The following is a 17373-nucleotide window of genomic DNA, read 5'->3' on the forward strand; positions in this document are numbered from 1 at the left end:
GAATCGGTCTGAGCATTGAAATTTATGCCTTATTACAATTGAAATAACATAAAATATAAATTGATAAATGTGACGTCCTCTGCCTTTCCGTCCGCCGGTTTGCACTGGCTCTTAGTAAGCGGTGTTGCTGTTAAATATTAACAATTGTATTAACATTTTTTTTTAAATTTAGAAATTAAAGTAACCGAGACTAACCTAACCGACATTACTTGCACGGACTATTGAATTCAAAAATTGTAAAAGCAATATAAGGTGCTACATTTAGCTGAAGACTCAATAAACAACCAAGATTTAATGTTACAAAGGTTGAACAATATTTTGTTAAATGAATATATGCACGAACGCATAACGGTCATACATTATTTAGTACAAACGATTAAATTTCACTATTTCGGAGAACAAAATTCTTAGCTAATTACTTCATATCTATTCTACTGAAACAATAAAAAATTACTATTACAGAAGGATATGTGGACCAGGGGACTCTATTTTTTCTAATTAATTCGTCTAAAAATTTTAATTAACTTCAAATTGACAGACACAAAATTGCTAAGTACTTTTAAATTTCTAATTAACAATTCTTTGACTACAACTGAATTAAGTTTTAAATGTGATGAACATTCAATTTTAAAAGTCAGTCGTAACTTGCAAAAACTTCGTAATTAATTTTTTTTAAATATTAAACATCTTGAACATTCCCATACGAAAAAAAATTTCGTAACGCTTGAAAGAATTATGAGAGACATACTCTAACCTAGAGAATTTTACTGAATTGTGACTCACGACATGCATATGCATGCATCAATAATACAACAATAGATGTATTTATTGAAAACTATTATTAACAAATTTCAATGATTTCCGTGTAATGGTAACTACGTAACACGTTTAGTAGACTTTCCGTCCGTCCGTCTTTTTGTTGATAAAATAAACGTAATAAATATCAAAAGATGGACGTAAAGGATGGATCATATTAAAGAGATTAGTACCTCTTAGAATCTTCACCGATGCTATAATGTCTGAACATATAATTATTAGAAGTATATACAGGGTTATTAGTAAAATAACTACAACCTCACAGGACTACATTACTAACATCATAAACAACAATTTTTGTTCCATGACTTCTTACAAAACATAATGAATTCACCAAAAATAAACTTTAAGTTTTTGTTGTACTATCTGACACTTTTTAGATATGTATTTTTAGCAAAGCCTCCCGTGTGCTTCATTAAAATAATTTTGGTAGTGCGTGGATGCTTTCTTATGCTCAGTGTTATTACCATTTAGAGCGGTATATTTATAGTAGTTTATGTGACGGTTACATAGTGAAAGGCATTAAAATACGAGTGTGGGTTTATGAAAACCTCACACGAGTGTTTTAATGCGTAATTATGTAGTTACATACACTGCTTTATCTACATACACATGTATTATCTATATACTCATTTACACATGTTATAAGCTCCCTATGATGTGTTCAGGAACCGCATGTTACGCTTAGAGGATGGAAAAAAAAAAGGAATAGTCTAAGCCCATCTATCATATCGTTCGATATCAAGTAACGTGTGAATTTGTTAAAATTGTTTGCTATTGACATTTCATTTCGAATAAAACATCATCTCGATTGATATTAGAATTGAGGTCGAATCAAATTGTTTTGTTTTTCAGAGATGTTCGAAATTTGAATGAAATAATAAAATCGAATTCGATGTTATTTTTATGCAATAATAACATTTTCATATTTGTTCTAACAAAACAGTTTATCCTTATGCTGGTCATAATTTCCGGTTTTGGAACATATCATAGAAGGATTATGGTAGGTGTGTAGATAAAATATTTTTATTATTGTATGAAAGTAAAATCGGATGAATTATTAAGTTTATGATATTAGTAATAATTACAGTCCTGGGAGCTTGTTAGTATTTTACAAATAACCCTGTATGTTTGTATGGGAGCTCGGTTGACAGTGAATGCGTGTACATGAAATGTACATGTTGCGACAAAGGCAATGTCAGGTGGATACTGAGCCTGAGCTAAGACTACAACTAACTCGGTCCGGTGTTAAGTGATCCATCCTTAACGCAACAAAATTGTCAAGTCTCTGAATATTATACACAAAGCACATTATTCACAGCTCTTTCAATTTTTGTCGCGATAAACTAATTCATATTCCAGATCCTTTGAATTATTACAAAATCACAAGGTTATAAAGGGGTGGTTATTAGTGACATCCGTCTTAAAAAACGTCAATATGAATTACATTAGTAATTCTTGCATACCAACTGTTTGAAAATACAAACCATGTCATATAAACCCCTAAAATTGTAATAGAATATTTTAAAGTGTACAAATATGTACTTCACACGATACTGCCACACTTTCCATTGGTCAGAGATAGGTTAGGGCCGATGGACGGTCGGCCTAAAGTTCCGTGGCTGAAGGAACTACTGATGCCGCCGCCATTCGTTTCGAAACCACCGTTCATGTATTGGTTGTTCTGTAAACCAATTAGTAACTCGACAAGAGCATTCGCCGCGCTTTGAGCGTTCAGCAATTCAAATATGATGCAGTTACAATCCGGATCTGGATTCTTGATGGAACTCTTTGTACTGGAACTTGAGCTAGTGGAGTTTGTTCCCGAGCCGTTGTGAGAAGGTGGGTTAGGGTGCAGCGGGCAAGTCAACTGCAGGTTCTTGGGATACTGGGTTGGTATTCCCGACAGGTGGTTGGCGGCGGCACGCGCGTAGAATACGCAGGCGTGCCCGTCGGCGTCCGGGTAGTTTGGATTACCGTTGTGCTGGAAATAAAAGCACAATTATATTATTAGCACATAATTTGAGGACCTTAGCTAATGGAAGGGATCTCTGTCGATGGGATAGAAGTGTGAAATGTATGTATATAATGTATCATAAAGCTGTAATGCAGTTATTCATCATCAGCAAAAAGACAATCGTCAACTAGTACCAATACAGACTAAATAAAATTACACAACCTCGGATATTTTTCTTTCAATAAAAACAAAGTTTTGACATAGTATTTATATACTTCTTATTAAGACAAGTAGACTTCTGCCTATTCGGCGTGTCAATGCCTACGTATCGCTCGGAGCGTTAGGGTTGTCACCTTATTATTTTAGTTGGACTTAAAAGATGCAGATCAGAGTATTATTGTGCTATATTGAAATAATCTTTGTCAAATGCAGTACTTCATAATAACCATAATTACAGCCTCAAGACGTCCACTGCTGGACATAGTACCTAGGTTAATATTTTTATATGAGCATCGCGGATTGGTATCTCGACTATGATATTTATGAAATGGATATAAAATGTCAGCATTTTACTCACAACTACAACACTTCTGAATTTGAGCCACTCTTGTTCAAACAATCATAAATAACAATAAACACGTCTTCTATTTGGTATCATTTTTTAAACACCGAAATTATACTATGAATGGCGCGTGCGACTCGCGCGGAGCAACTCGAGCGCACCGCAAAATTATGCTAATATGTGCATTCGTACAAGACACGTAGCGGACGTGCACACATTCGTAAGGAGTTACATTGTTTGTCGTATTTATGAATTTCGGGCTCTTCACAAATCTCATGGTCAATGCTGACGCTGTTAAACGCGCCAAAGATCCGAAAGAGTAGTTTACTTTCCAATACGGCTTTTAGCTGTGGGAGTGCGTACCCATATGAGCAGCTGCGCAGAGGCCAAATGGCCGGCCGCGGCCGCCGCCCGCAGCGCCAGGGCCCTCTCGGCGGGCGCGGGCGCGCGCGGCGGCGGCACGGCGAGCATGCGCGCGAGCGTGCTCACGGCGCCGCGCGAGCTCGCCGCCTTTAACGCCTCCAGACCCGTCGGAACCTCAGTGGCGGACAGGAACGCCCGCCTCTCGTACTTCAGACGAATCCACCTATTGGAAATGTTTCATTATTCATCCAAAATTAGATCGATTTTCACAGTACAATAAGTGCCAACTTAAAAAAAAATTATTCAAAAGATTTCGCTGAAAAATATAGGAAATAGTTTACATCGTATTTGACGCAATCTGCGCTGTTCTTTATATAATGAGACACTGATTCAGTGCCCAGGGTTCTTTTTTTATCACCACAGGATCGAATGTATATTCATGTATACAAAAAAAAATTGTAAGGGCGGTTACACATGGCGACTTTTAGGCTGCTTACCTTAATAATTGGAAAATATAGATGAATATGCTATAGGCGAAAAACATGACGCGTCGCGACGCTTCGACTCTGCGCCAGTGTGAGTTGAGCCTTAGTAGCGACGCAAACACGATGCAGTCTTTATTCGTCTACACACGCGCGCGATTTTAAACAGCGAGGCAAAGGCTTTGCAAGGATTTATAGGCTATTGCATTGATGCTAAAAGTCCCCATGTGTAACCACTCTAATACTAACTCTTACAGATGAATGTCCAAAATAAAACTGTTTTAATATGATTCAGTTACGTCTTGTTAGTTATTAATAATACTTTCATAAATCGAGAAAACAATGTGTATGGCATGACATTTCCACAATTTTAGTCCATATACGGCATGTTATACATTTAATCTAACAGCAATACATGTAAGAAGTTAAGTCATTTGCCTGTTGTCTATGGAACACTGAAGTGAATGACCAATCAATCACCATCCTTGATAACAAATACTTATTTCGATCAAAATCTAGCCAGAAAGAAAAGCGAGGACAGAATGTCTGTGAAGGTTCTGGAACACTAAAGAATTAGAGATATTATAAGGTTCACAAAGAAAAGATTGCATACCGTTCTTTCTCTTCCCGGCTAGAATTAGCGATAGGCTTGATGTGTCCACGTAAATCTGCTTCCCAAATCGAATTAGCGAGAGCGTTGCCCAACGACACCATCACGCTCACGTGGCTCAATCTGTAAATAAGGGTCAAAAATTATGGTTTCGCACATTGACTTACAATTATATGGACGTCGGGTCCGCGCTAAAAAGTGTCCGCACTTGTAAGGCGCTAAAATCGTATACAGAGCGCCAAACTCCGCTTTAGTCTTCATTTGTTCTACTGACAGCGCGATACTGCGATGACATAACAATTTAAATTTCGAATAGGTTGACTTGGGACATTTTTTTCGTGGTTTTTGTATTAGACCCGTCGTCCATTTATTTGTAAGTCAATGGTTTCGCATTATTTTATACAGGTTGTGATAAATAGGTTTGTTGTGTAGTTTTTTAGTCTTTACAGTGTGGCATCACTGAGATGTAAAAAAGTAAACTATCGCCGCCTTATTTCTCAAACTCGTATCTTATAATATAAAGCACAAAATTACTGGAATGCAAAAAACGGATTGTTATACAAATTTTGCAGGCTGATTTCACATTACATTTCCTTCATATTTACGCACTGGGTTTTACTTATTCTTAAAGTAATGCATCCAAATTAACACCCTTCATAAGATATTTAAAATAAATAGAAAGTTTTGCCATCTCCTGAATGTGATTATTCAGTAGATGGCAAATCTTTATAAGATACAAGTTTGAGAAAGTAAGGCATCGATATAGTGTATTCGATCGTAAGTACTGACTTACTATTTACTTCCGGCACCGTTCGGAAATAATTGTACGTTGTATTAAGGGCGGTAAAGAAGGAATTACGAACGAGACTATTAGAATATACAATTTTCATGACATTTGCGAGAAATAGTATGATTGCATGCGGGCTAACTTGAGTATAATGCCCCAAATAACACCCTCGGTTTTTTTTCGGAACGACCATGCAATGAGACGAAAAAAGGCGCAAGTTAGCTTGCATGTAACCACACAATTTACGTGCAAGTGTGACGAAAATAGATTTGTGAGAGTATTAGTGTTTCAATTACAGCTATAACAAGGTTCGATCTGGTACTCGTGATAATTATTTATTATGCAAAAAATAATAATCTCAATTTTTATCTTTCTATTTAGTTCTTAATAGAAAACCTTAAAAATGTTGAAAGTTACCCAACATGACTGTAAGCGTATGCAATTGTCCAACAAGTATAGTATAAAAAAATGTTATAAGTATTGTAACAGTAATAATATAATGCTGGTTTAGAATATTTAGAATACTAACGGCCACTCGTCGAGGTCGAGCGAGCGAACCCGCGAGATGTGCGAGCCGAGGTTGCGGTGCACGCCTGAGCACTCGATGCACATCAGGACGCCCAGGTTCAGACTCGCCCAGTCCGGGTCTGCGAACAACAAAACTTACTTTACTCACGATTTGCATTATCTTAGTATCTAGGAATTTGCGTTAGAATACTTGTGATTATATAAATTTGAAAACTTATTCGTAATTTACTTAAAAATTATGGTAGTCAATGCGAAATAACAGTGTCCTGTCTGTCGCTTGCCAGTCAACCCGTGACAATGGATCATAAAACCGCTATAAAATATCGGTACAAAAAAGAAAGCTATGCTATGGTAAGAAACCTGTAGATAGAGATAATCATGGAGTAACGCAATCCATTACATTGACTCGTTCTAAATACATAGTCAGCTGAAGTAAGACGAACATATTTTATTTTGAGCAGGGTTGGAAAAAATTATGATTTTTTTGAAAAAATGGAGTATCGAACGAATTTTTGAAAAAATCCTAATTAAAAATGATTTTTTGTTCATCTTATCATACAGTTTAACTATATTTTTGCGTAAAACGTAGTAATGTAAAAGGTTAATTAATCACGTGGTAAACAAAAAAAATGTGATATCCCTAAAAATATATTTAGTGAAGAGGAAGTCAAAATTTTTCCAATGTTAAGCAATTGTTTAGAGTGATAGCATCTTCAGCTGCTGTGAAAAGAGCATTTTCGAAAGGTGTTTGGAATTGTTCATAGTAAATTAAGAAACCGACTGGGAATTGAAAAGGCTGGCAAGCTAGTTTTTTGTTTTAATGTTAATAATGATATTGATTTCTCAGATCCTAGTCTTTAAAATATAATTGTCTGATTTTATGTTGATTTCTATGAAAGATTCATATTTGATTAAATCACAGATTTTTATTGAAAAAATCATTTGATTTAAATCAAAATTATTTAATCGTGCCAACCTTGATTTTGAGTCAAGTATTTTGAGATTTGGGAAAAACAGTCTTATAAGAATTTTGAAGTACACTAAACTTGCGTTTATTTATCATCTTTACATGTTTTAACAATCATTAGGCTAAATACGTACGATGTATTTGCCGAAAACGTGCAAATTGTGATAACGTTTCTCTTTCTACAAAAGATGGGGCAAAAGGAACAATCATAGTATTTCTTATAAAGGTTTTAAATTTCATAACTGTTAAATTGTTTTTCCCTCCTTTTGAATTTGGAACATCGTAGCGACATCTCTTTAAAATCATTTAAACTAATTTGTTTGTCTGTTTTATCGACTGAGAGACTATTGTGCTATCGTTAAGGCTTCAAATCCCTCTTCCTACGGGGTTCCCTACATAGAATCCGCATTAATCTGTTAAGTCGCTTCGTTGTCAAATAATGTTACTGAAGGTTAATTAATTGATAATCTTCGTAACGCCGAGCAGTACCGCACCCAGCTAACCATGTCTGGCGAGTCAAGTGTATAATTTCTCCCCAGAGAACATTTTTAGATTGGCAGTTTTCAAAGACAGTGTAAGTTTGGAATAATTTATGCCGTGGTCTGACGAACAACTACCAAAGTAAGTACTTTTATCATGACCGCTTTACACGTTATGACTTCACAGTTGTACTAACCGGCAGCGCCACAATCACAGCACTTGTCGTTGCCTTTGACCCTCCTGATGTAGTACGTGGCTCTGACATCGCCTGTGGAGTTTGCGCCAGTTGGCGCTGGTAGCCGAGACGTCTGAAAATAAAACTTACTTTAGTAATCGTTGCAGGTTATAGCTTGCTTGACTGCCCTTAGTTATTGAAGTGTGCCAAAAAGAACAACTCAAAAAGACCGTCCTAACTTTGATATTTTGATATTTCGTTGCCATTTAATCCACTGTGGATTAAATTAAAGATTCTACTAATTATTTCTTAAAAATTTCTACCGATTACATGTCAAACATGATGTTTTTAAATTTGTCAAAAATGTTTTTCAGTTTTGAGCATTTATTAAACAAATAATGTTTTAAATAATAACAATTTACAAGAATAAATCAAACTCGTGTAAAACTTTCACATATTCAATTGTAATTACACAAAAAAAGAATTGAATATCATGGTAGTAAAATATCGCAATATTCAATTAACTTAATATTTTTACGTACAAATACACACCGGAGTAAATACAAACCGGAAAGACCGACCCGTTAATACCATCAGGCCATCGCCTTACGCGATTAGTAGGCCGTTCAGGTACGAGACACAATGTCTCGTAGTATCGTTATTCGTTTGTGTACTGAGCTGTGTGGTACTGAGGCATGACAACGTTTTAAGTTGACGAATACGTCTTTGCATTGACTAATTCTTCAGATACGCAGGCCTTTATTTACGACTCCATAATAATAACGATTAAACCACAGGCTTTCTCACCATTGAAGATCAATTTAATAATAATAAATTAATATTAGACATCAGATCTCAAAGTAGTTAAAGCACTTGTGTTATGGAAACAGGGACGGTACCTCAAACACCCAGACCCGAAACAATATAGAAAAGTTAGTTTTCTACACTGACCCGGTCGGGGGTCGAACCCGGGACCTCGGAGATGGCGACACCGTGAAAACCAGTGTGCAAGCTACTGGACCACGGTCGTCGTCAATTTGGACGACGTTAATGCAGTTTCGTTAAGGAAGTGCCGTATCAAACCCCTGTAAGGTGTATTGGTATATGCTAAAGAATCATACTGACCCGTCCTTGTAAAGAAGCCAGTATCTGAGCCTCAACCGCAGCAACCCAGGCGTCTCTCTCTGCAGCCGCAGCGCAGCCTGTCGCGCCAACCTCCCACCGCCAACGTTTGCCGTCCAAGCTTACGATGGTGAACTCGCACGAAGTTGCGCCGTCGCCGTCTGTAATATCAACATATTCATTTTAAAACACTTAACGTTTTACTGTGTTCATCCAGTGTTGTCCGAATAAGACAATTTTAATGATTACCGAGAGTTAGTAGCAGTAGAGCTCCTTGTGAAAGAGTTCGTCCAGGGTAGTACTGCCACCTTACCTATTTCTGCCGCCAATCAGTAATATCAGCACTACTGTGTTCCGGATTTGAAGGTTAAGGGTGCTGGTGAAATTACAGGTACATGGGACTTGTCAACTTATGTCTCGGGGTGACGGGCCCAGTGGCAGTGCCCCTCAGATCTTTGCGATTTTAAGCTCTGAGTGGCACTGCAACTGCTATCACTTAACAGCAGTCGCACTACTTGTTCGTCTCTACCCTTAGTATCACAATAAAAAAATTCAAGTTCTTCTGTGTATCTTTCGGAATTTTTGTTCTTGTCGTACGTGTTAGTTTATGAATAACCTACCATCTTCGCCATCCTTCTTAAGCCCACTGCTCTTCATTCGCCGATGCCGTTTCTTAACATGAGGAGTGTCCTTATCAGCGCCATTAGTGGATCCAACTTCCACTTCAGAAGCGAGCGATTGGCGACTCGATGCCGGCTCTTTCATCGTGTCAAACGCTGACATTAGAGCTTTATCGGTTGCTCGCGTTGGTTTTTCTTTGTACCCTGAAATTAAAATTAGCAGACATTTAACAACACGGTTTAATATATTGACAAAATCTTTTTTCTTTTTTTTTCACACGTCCCACCTCGTCTTAGGGAAACCCTGTATCGTGGGTGCCATGGACACACACATAGACAACCACAAATTACAATCTTTATTGTTTCTATAGATGTTTCTCGTATAAATTGAGTTTGTAACATGCCAGGTTCTTCACATTTTTAAATTTCATATGGGATGGGGTGCACGAAAGGAGCATCCCAGCACGACGTTCATTATAATATTATAGCCTTTTCTGTACATTTGGCGCACCGTGGACAATAATTGGCGAGTACCCTATGCCGAAAAATTTTGTCAAAAAATTGGCAAATCCTTTCACCACGATGAGGAAGTATTATAGTGTATGCCATCAAAACGATAAGAAGAACTTTCAAATAATTTTACTTTGAGGCAATATGGTTAGGGATCCCATTGCTCATGTGGACAGCAAACATAAACTATTGAGAACACACAAAGCATCTTTAATTATTTTTCAAAGAATCATATTGATCTTAAGGCTCAATTTGCATCGCCGCGGATCGGAATTAAGTCAAATTTTTATAATGGAGCAATATATAGCATAATGAACTTTGTGTTAATTGAGTAACATACATACTAGTAAATACCAGTCAAAAAACATGTCGCGCTTCTTCCAGAGGATTATCAAATCTAGTTTGTATGTTACACGATGGACATAAAGTTTACTTTCGATTCTGTTCCACGGCAATATAAGTTGGCACTATGTCTCCTCCAATCTTACCCAATGAAAGTCCACCAATGCTATCATGGATATCCAGACTGCTGTAACCATTGTATCCTGGGACAGTGGTGATGATCGACTTTGATCCCCGAGGTTTCTGCCCTGGCACCTTCACTGTCACGTACTGAAGTGAGATCTCCTTGCCGTTGACATCTTCCATGTAGTCCTAAAAGATTTGATAAGTGAATTGTAGGAAATCTTCCTCCGTCTTACGGCTTTGCACACCGAGTTCGACGCGGCTTTAATACAAAATCAACCGTAACAGAGTTGTCAATTTTGAGGACAACCGCGCTGCATTCATGTTGTATTCTATGAGTTGAGTCTTTGAACGTAGCTAGTTAGTTTAATTTCAAAATGCCTTTAAAACGTGTATATAACCTATATGCTTATGTCGCTTTACAAATAACACAGCTCAAGTGAAAATTGACAGTTTTTACTGTTGTACTTTACTCAAGTCACTATAAGACATGAATATTAACAAAAATTATACAACACAGCTTAAAAATTATTACAATATTACAGCTTAATAATTAATATATGCACTTTTTTCACTCTCCTTTAAAATTATAAGAAATTACTTGAGCGGTTTTGTTTGCTAGCGTTAATAATAAATAATGAACCATATTTGCAAAAAATTAACAGTCATTTTTGCAAACGTCCAAAATCTTACAAACATATGTATGATTTTTTTGTTTTTTTTTCTCATGTTAACACTTATTTAGTAATACACGTGATTACTGATGTCAAATGTATCTATGATTTACAACAATCTAATCTGTAATGTAACATATCATTCATACATATCGTCCTTTCCCCAGATAAAAGTATTTCAATTCTATATATAAGCAAAACAAGACTCTCGTAATATTAGCTATGACATCACGAAAACAATAAACTCACGTGCAAGCTGGGATGATACGTGAGCCTCCCATCGTCGCACAGGGTGACGTATTTCTTCTTCCATTCTTTATTCAACGCCTTGCTGCTCTTCTTGTACAAATATCCTTGTTTCAAAGGAATGGCTCTACCAGAGCCTAGTTCACCGTTCTTCAATCTGTCATCGCCTTTTTTCGAAGGAGTGAAGAGATTGGATCTTCTTCGCGTCTTCCGTGAAGTTGTTGGAGTTGACGAAGGGGTGGGCAGATCTTTTGCGTCTTTCACTGGTTGTAGGTTATCCAGACAATGTGGAGCGGTGAACTTGACGTTGTTGTTCTCTGTTGCTATAGAAACTAGGCCCGAGGACGAGCCATGGCTGCCGAGAGAGTTGCCCCATCGAGATGAAGTGTCAGAGCCATTTGTACTGTGAATCTCGACAACGTGTGTGGAGGAGATGCCGCTGCTATTGGATGACGCATCGAAGGATTGTGCTCCGCGGTGGAGGTGATGCGATGAGGCGGAAAGTGTGTGGTGACCGCGGGGCAGAGAATCCTTCAGAAAAAGACAAAAAAGTTACAAATAAACTTAAGGAAAAATACTTTATGGCAGGAATCGAAAACTATTTTGTTTTGCATCATTGACTTATTACAATATATAAAGTTATGACAATCCGCAATGCAAAAGAAAATTGAAATAAATAGAAGAACAATGATATTTATACTAATTTGTGAAATTGTTAAGAAAATGAGAAAAAAGTTTATTCAGAACTTAATCTCATCAAATGACTGTGATTTACAGAAATAATTAAGAATATAAGCCCAATTTAAGTCCATTACCATGTAGTTAAACTTAGAATATAATTTTCTGTAACTGGCTGTTGATGTGTTGTTATACGTCTAAGCCTCTACAAAAGTCTACGAATATGATATTTATGAAAGTTATCTATTGAATCACACAATGAATCGTAATCCAAATGGAGATAAGAAGTATTTTTTACCAAACTACGGCAAAGGGTTATGACTTAACAGATTTTAATGTGTAAGGCATCAGCATCATTGAATTTGTTTCAATTGTTGTCTGCTTGTCAATAAGTGTTTTTATGAAAATATGGCGTCAGTTGTACGTCATGCATTGTGCATGTTGTCATCAAAAACATATTGTATTTAACGTGACAGGTATTTTATTTTGATTTATTGCCTTTTACTTTTAATGATTCCTGGATTTCAGAGGGAGGTATTAGCCACTCAAAAACTAATTAGACTATACTAATATACTATAACATTATATTTTATTATGTAAAAGTTAGTTGGAATAAATTTCTTATTATAATAATCTCGCCTTTATACGCTAACGTTTTTTTAACATTTATAATTTATTTTGGGTACAATAAAGTGTTTATATAATACATATTTAGGTATTCTATTGTGAGAAAAACTTGTATGTTGATTTTGTTTGAACAAATTGAAGAAATTGAATGTGATTACATTCTAAATATAGAAAGTATACTTTTAGAAAACTGTTTGAAACATTGCAGAATCAACAATATCCTTGATTGTAAGGTTATCTTATCCGAAACGATCGTGCTATCTTTCCTGAAAAAATATTGACCAATGTTTATACCATCTATGTGTATTATTGCCATTACGATTATTTTTCTCAAAAATGATTTATTTATTCCTAATGATGATACATTTTACTACAATAAGTATTTGATTAAAACGTAAAGCAATCGTCTTTGCTTCAGTACTGTGTCACTTATCTTGCAATAGGTAATAAGGATTTAAAACACGTCGATATGAATTATTAGTACTTTCATACTTTATGTATCCCTCATGCCGAACAATAACATCTTTACTATTTCTTGAGTACATTTGAATTTGTGGAGTCGAAAGCAGACAACTATTAGTCGTTAACACATAGATAAGGTACATAGGACATTTAATCCAGAATACAATTCATTATTGTCCTGGTGCATTATGTGGAAACATTAATGGATGTGCTTAGTGGACTAAAGTACCATAGTGGACTAGTTGTCTCTGATTTAATAATGTTTTAAAGCTTTGTTTAGTAAACATGTTTGCCTCTCTCAACAAAGAAATTAGTGAAATCAGTGAAACTACAAATTGAATCATTCATCATTCATCATCAGCATCAACCCATTTTTGTCGCACTGCCGAGTACGAGTCTCCTCTCAGGCGAGGGTTTTAGGCGATAGTCTGCGACACTGGCCCAGTGCGGTTTTCGGAGGTTTGTGAATCATCTTTGAGGTGCAGGTTTTATCACATAAATTCAGAGATGCGAGCCTGGAATCCGCAGCCGCTGCATTAGAGGCGGTAGGTCAAACCGTTAGGCTACCACGGCTGATTATTAGTGTTGCAAAGAATAGTATTTCGCCTTCAGGCCGAATATCGAATATTCGGCACTGCGCGAGACCGAATGGCCGAATATTCGGGCAAACTATTCGGCCTGATTAATGATCTTACGAAAGTTGGCGCGCAAACCGCATTATAGCAAAGATACATACATATATATAAATTAAATTAAATGAAACCGGTAATGATGCATGATTTTGTAGAAAGAAATAAAAAAGGAAATTTTATTTTCAAGTTTATAATTCGAATTTATGACATCATAATGAAGAAAGTAATTGCTTATTTCACTTCAGTTCGATTAACTTTCAAAAACTTTATTTTCATTTGCGATTTCATGACAAAATTACATAATAAGTAGGTAGTGTTCATTTGATTTGTTACCTTTTTTTGATCTCATAGAAGTTACTGTTTGTGATAATTTACTGTATTTTCTTATTTCTTCCTCATGTTTTTAGATATTCGGCCAATAGCAGAAAATAGGCCGAATAAGCCGAATCCCAAATAGGGATCGAATATTTGTTGCAATTCTACTAATTATGCAATATTTAATCCATTAAAAAAGTATATTTTTTACTAATTTGATAATTAAATAGTGCTCCTGAATCTGCTCTCTACTATGCAAAAAATGAAGTACCTAGTTTATGACTAACTGACTGGTGTTATTAATTATTGTTTTATTGTGTGCAACACTTGTTGTAGCTCTAGTTACTCAATTTATTGTTTCCAAAAGCTAGATCTTGTTACAAAAATCCACAAATAAATAAGAAGATTTAAAATTACAATGCTGAATGTCACTGTTTGGCAATAGCACTTGGCATCAAATACTGCATTCCGAATCATACAGTGTATTTTGAATTTATATTAGACTGTGTAAACAGCTTTCTATTTTATACAAGTCATGAGGCGTTATGAGATAGAGTGAGTATGTTAAACATATTTTTGCATAATCAAGCAAAAGGTGTTTAACATTAATTGATAATTAATTTAACTAATAATTAATAGAGGTATATGAGAAAGTCAAGATGATTAGGACAAATCCATATTTCGTCTGCTTAAAAATAAAACCACATGAGTGACATTTTCCACAAAAAATCTCGAAATTATGTACCCTTTGTAAGAAAATCACCATCTTTCTGCAGATAACACTTATTAAGCTTATAGCTTCAAAAAGCAAAAAAAAAATTTAATTTTTTGTTTAAAATGTCACTTATGTGGTTTTACCTTTAAACAAAAAAATTTGTGTGATTACTGTTAAAATACACTAAAGGGAAAAAACCATTTTATGTGTTACTCTTAACAGTAGCCCTTTATAGAGAAGATTCTAGTGCCTAGTCTCTTTGAATTTGACATTATTAGCAATATCTCATTAAGTTGAAGTTGAGAAGACTGCAAATTATTTATTATAGGTTTTACCCATCACATGCAGAAATGATGCTATCAGTGCAATAGTGGTTTAAATATTTTTTTATACATGAAAATAGTATCCAAATATAAAATTAATATGTACTTTAGTAAATTTTGAAGTAATTTTTCGAGGGAAAAAAATTAAATGTGAGTTACACCACTATTGCACTGATAGCCTCAATTTAATTTGATGATAACATGAATACTTAAAAACACAACATTCATATATTTATTTTTAATTTGGTACATTTTACACATTCGTAATTTCAATCGAGTTTTTTCCAATAATTAATTCCTTGCCAAAGTAAAAACATAAAAAAATTTTATACATAGGAATGAAACTATTTTTCTGGATTTAAATCGCGTATATTTGTTTTTTCAAACAAACCGACGTTTCGGGCCCTTTGCAGGTCCCATGGTCACATTAATTGATAATTATTTAATAATTAATTGATATATGACAATTGACAACAGTCAACCGTGACCATGGGACCTGTAAAGGGCCCGAAACGTCGGTTTGTTTGAAAAAACAAATATACGCGATTTAAATCCGGAAAAATAGTTTCATTCCTAAAAAAATTTTGCTTCCTGTTTGGGAATAAATAAATTGTATCAAAGTCAAAATAATACGACAATAAATAATTGTTGCAATTGCATAATTGAAACATAATTAGATAAATATTAGAAAAAAAATGTAAGGGAGATAGATTACTTATACAAAATATTTGAATAAAATATATATATTCTATATATATATTAAAATATAAATATATATATATAATAAAATTTAGTTCCTAGCCAAACTGAAAGAAAACCTAAAATCTTAATTGTTACAAAGAAATTGAGCATTTCATAAAGTTTCAAATGCAGTTTCAATGTAGTGATTTAATCAAAATAAAGGACCTATATCCTTAATTAATGTCCTTACCTTATAGAGGAATGTGGAATGATTATGGCTTGGAGAATTTACAAGGGGCTGTGGAGTCACGGGCCTAGAGCCCCCAGATAAGCACTGGGAAGATGAGGACAGACGTGTACCTACGATCTTCTGGCAAGCTGGAAAAAAGAACACAACTCCATTTACAATACTACAGATACACAACATCGCACTATAGATACACCATTTAAAAACCGAAAAGAATTAATATAAAACAATAAAATTGTAAACTATTCACGCACATTCAAATTTAGATGATTTCCTACGGTCGCGCTCCTCCGCTCTTTGTATATTGTAACACGAACTTCTACGCCTCAAACTGGATATAGGCGACATATTCGATTTAAAAATAAGTGTTCTCTCCATGATTCCATTCAGAATCACATTAATTAAACACGATTTATAAAAGTTAATTTCAACCGAACGAATTCTCGACGGCTCGAAGCGTCAAAAAATGTAAACAATGCGCGACGCGAGAATGAAATAAACGACCGAGAACGAATCGAACCGAACAACCGCACGGCTGGGGGCCAGTGTTGCCACTGCCAGCGAATAAAACTCCCCGAAACCCCTCACGTACTGAGAAACAAGATCCACTTTTCTCTAACCCGATAATCATCGTAAAAATCGATGTTACGTAATATATCTCGATAGTTTCTTTCTACGTATAAGCAATCAGAATTTTGTCAAGTTAAAAAATCTGAGCATTGACGATTTTACATCAAATGTTATTTTGCATAATGTATGTGTGCAATAATTTTTTTGTATTTTTATCGCATTATTGAATGCGTCAGAAGTAGATGTAGGTAACAACATAGATTTTCAACTTGTTTCTCATTCAGAAAATCGTTAAACAATATACTATTCTCCATAAACATAAATTCCATTTATAAACCATCATGCTTACTTTCCTTCAATTTTAACACAAAATTGATTATTACGAAAGTAAAAAATAGGCACCAGCTAGTTAAACATTTATTCACCACATTCTCAACCTTGAGCCCAATTTCGAACAACTCCCGATCAAAGATAAAACAATCCTATGGGTGTAAATCAAAAACGGTAACGGCGCATTCCAAATCTATTGTCGAGTCGAGCGATCGAAAAAAGATAGACATGACATCATCTCGGCCCGAAAAGGCGTACGTTATAATCGTTACACTTACCATCTTGGAATACTCGCTCAACATTCAAACCATACGTAGCACAAGTTTCGTAGTAAGAACATCTTCGCAGTTCAGTTGATAACTTGCGAGCTCGATTGTCGTCCACGACGCGTGGACTACTTTCACTTATGGCATCTGGAAGAGCAACCAA

At 35.4% G+C, this 17373-nt stretch overlaps 1 protein-coding gene across 3 annotated transcripts in view; it reads right to left on the minus strand.

The window, feature by feature from the left end:
- Positions 1-1643: 1643 nt before the first annotated feature.
- LOC113231658 (centaurin-gamma-1A) overlaps positions 1644-17373 on the minus strand; it is a 318073-nt gene continuing 302343 nt past the window's right edge. For all 3 annotated transcript variants that reach the window (XM_026466086.1, XM_026466087.1, XM_026466088.1), the window contains 11 exons: positions 17223-17357; positions 16048-16175; positions 11368-11895; positions 10468-10633; positions 9470-9673; positions 8853-9010; positions 7749-7860; positions 6107-6224; positions 4794-4913; positions 3699-3921; positions 1644-2800 (listed from right to left, as the gene is read on the minus strand). In XM_026466086.1, the coding sequence (XP_026321871.1) occupies positions 2363-2800; positions 3699-3921; positions 4794-4913; positions 6107-6224; positions 7749-7860; positions 8853-9010; positions 9470-9673; positions 10468-10633; positions 11368-11895; positions 16048-16175; positions 17223-17357 (2330 nt within the window). In that variant the 3' untranslated portion in view covers positions 1644-2362. The remainder of the gene's footprint in view (positions 2801-3698; positions 3922-4793; positions 4914-6106; positions 6225-7748; positions 7861-8852; positions 9011-9469; positions 9674-10467; positions 10634-11367; positions 11896-16047; positions 16176-17222; positions 17358-17373) is intronic.

The sequence above is a fragment of the Hyposmocoma kahamanoa genome, unplaced genomic scaffold, assembly GCF_003589595.1.
Source record: "Hyposmocoma kahamanoa isolate Upper Pololo Valley unplaced genomic scaffold, ASM358959v1 66, whole genome shotgun sequence".
Classification (NCBI taxonomy): domain Eukaryota; kingdom Metazoa; phylum Arthropoda; class Insecta; order Lepidoptera; family Cosmopterigidae; genus Hyposmocoma; species Hyposmocoma kahamanoa.